Source organism: Trachymyrmex septentrionalis, unplaced genomic scaffold (genome assembly GCF_001594115.1).
Source record: "Trachymyrmex septentrionalis isolate Tsep2-gDNA-1 unplaced genomic scaffold, Tsep1.0 scaffold13, whole genome shotgun sequence".
In the NCBI taxonomy this organism is placed as follows: domain Eukaryota; kingdom Metazoa; phylum Arthropoda; class Insecta; order Hymenoptera; family Formicidae; genus Trachymyrmex; species Trachymyrmex septentrionalis.
The window spans coordinates 5,397,397-5,398,929 of record NW_017304438.1 but is presented as its reverse complement, the minus strand read 5'-3'; the positions used below and the strand labels follow the sequence as shown (position 1 = coordinate 5,398,929).

The window sequence follows — 1,533 nt, the reverse complement described above, 5'->3', positions numbered from 1 at the left end:
AGGCAACGGAGGCAACGAAAGCAACGGAGATAACGGAGGCAACGAAGGCAACGGAGGCAACGGAGGCAAAGAAAGCAACGGAGGCAACGGAGGAAACGGAGGCAACGGAGGCAACGGAGGCAACGGAGGCAACGGAGGCAACAAAGGCAACGGAGACGACGAATCTACTACTCCTGGCAACGGGTCCATTAAACAAACTCTTCAAACTTTACCACCTTTAGGAGTCACTACTCCCGAGACCGGGTCCACTCCTTCCGGCAATGGAAACGATGGAGACGACGGAGGCAATGGAGGCGTCAACTCTACTCCCGGTAACGAGTCCACCAAACAAACTCTACCACCCTTACCACCCATACCACCCTCAGCACAAGCTGCCTTCAAGCCCGAGCGTAAATAATAAGATATGTTAGTTTTTTAAACATCAATGAATAATTATTGGAAAGCTTATTTTATTATAGACTCTAGATCTAACTAAGTAAACGTTTAACCTATAATATTTTTCTCTAAACATAATCTTAATAATCTAAATAATCTAATAAGTATTAAAATATTCTGTTACATCAATTTTTAATTATAAAATGTGATCATTTTTGTGCACATTTATATCATGTTTAGAAACTTTATTACGTAATAGGCTTACTGTACAAAAAAAATTAAATAAAAAATCAACATAATATTATTTTGAATTTTGTTTTGTTCTATACCTATAAAATTATTGTAATTAAATTATAATTATTCATACATATATCTGCTTGTGCACATAAATTAGTTTGATATCGTCGATAGATATACAAAATTGCGTTTTGTACTTGTGCGATAAGTACATGTACAACAAATCACAAATCGTATACAATGTAAATAACATATAATTTATTACAATAAAAGTTTAAAAAGTTCTAGATGTAAGTGAATGTAAAAGTTCCTGAAAAATATTGTATCAACAATTTGTCCTTCATATCTAGATTATATTCATTTCTTTTCACTATACAATAGAACTTACAATTAGCCATCACTCTACTTCCAATTAAATTAATTCACGTAACATTGCGTTGATAATTCTGGATAATATAGTAACGTTTAGTGTTAATTTAACTTTTTTTTTTAAATATATCGAATGCAAGTGTTACCTATACACCAGAAATTGCTGTAAAATTTATGGGCAATTTAACGATTTCAGTATCTTTTAAAATTTACTATTATTTTTAAATGTTAGATTATTGCCAAGTTTCGAACAAAGACTGACTAAAAATCATCTTTAATTACAAATATTATAATGATTCTGCTATAATCATATAAAACAATCGCTCTCAAACGTCAGCAATTAATTAAATACGAGCAATTATCTGCAATAGTGATAAAGATAAGCCCAAAGTTTTTACAATTATATACATAAAAATTGCTAGAAATAAATAAATTTAATAAGAAAATTGAAAAGTATTAAAATTTAGTAATGCACCTTTCTACATAAATTTTAATTTTGTGTCAGCACATATTTAAATATAAAACTTTTAAAAACTTCGTAATATGTTTCAA

General features: G+C 30.7%; 1 protein-coding gene across 1 annotated transcript in view; it reads left to right on the top strand.

Annotated features, from left to right (window-relative positions):
* Nucleotides 1-397, top strand: part of LOC108756670 (uncharacterized PE-PGRS family protein PE_PGRS20-like) — a 2,282-nt gene extending 1,885 nt beyond the window's left edge. The window contains exon 6 of the mRNA XM_018500658.1: nucleotides 3-397. Within this exon, the coding sequence (XP_018356160.1) occupies nucleotides 3-397 (395 nt within the window). The remainder of the gene's footprint in view (nucleotides 1-2) is intronic.
* The last annotated feature ends 1,136 nt before the right edge of the window (nucleotides 398-1,533 follow it).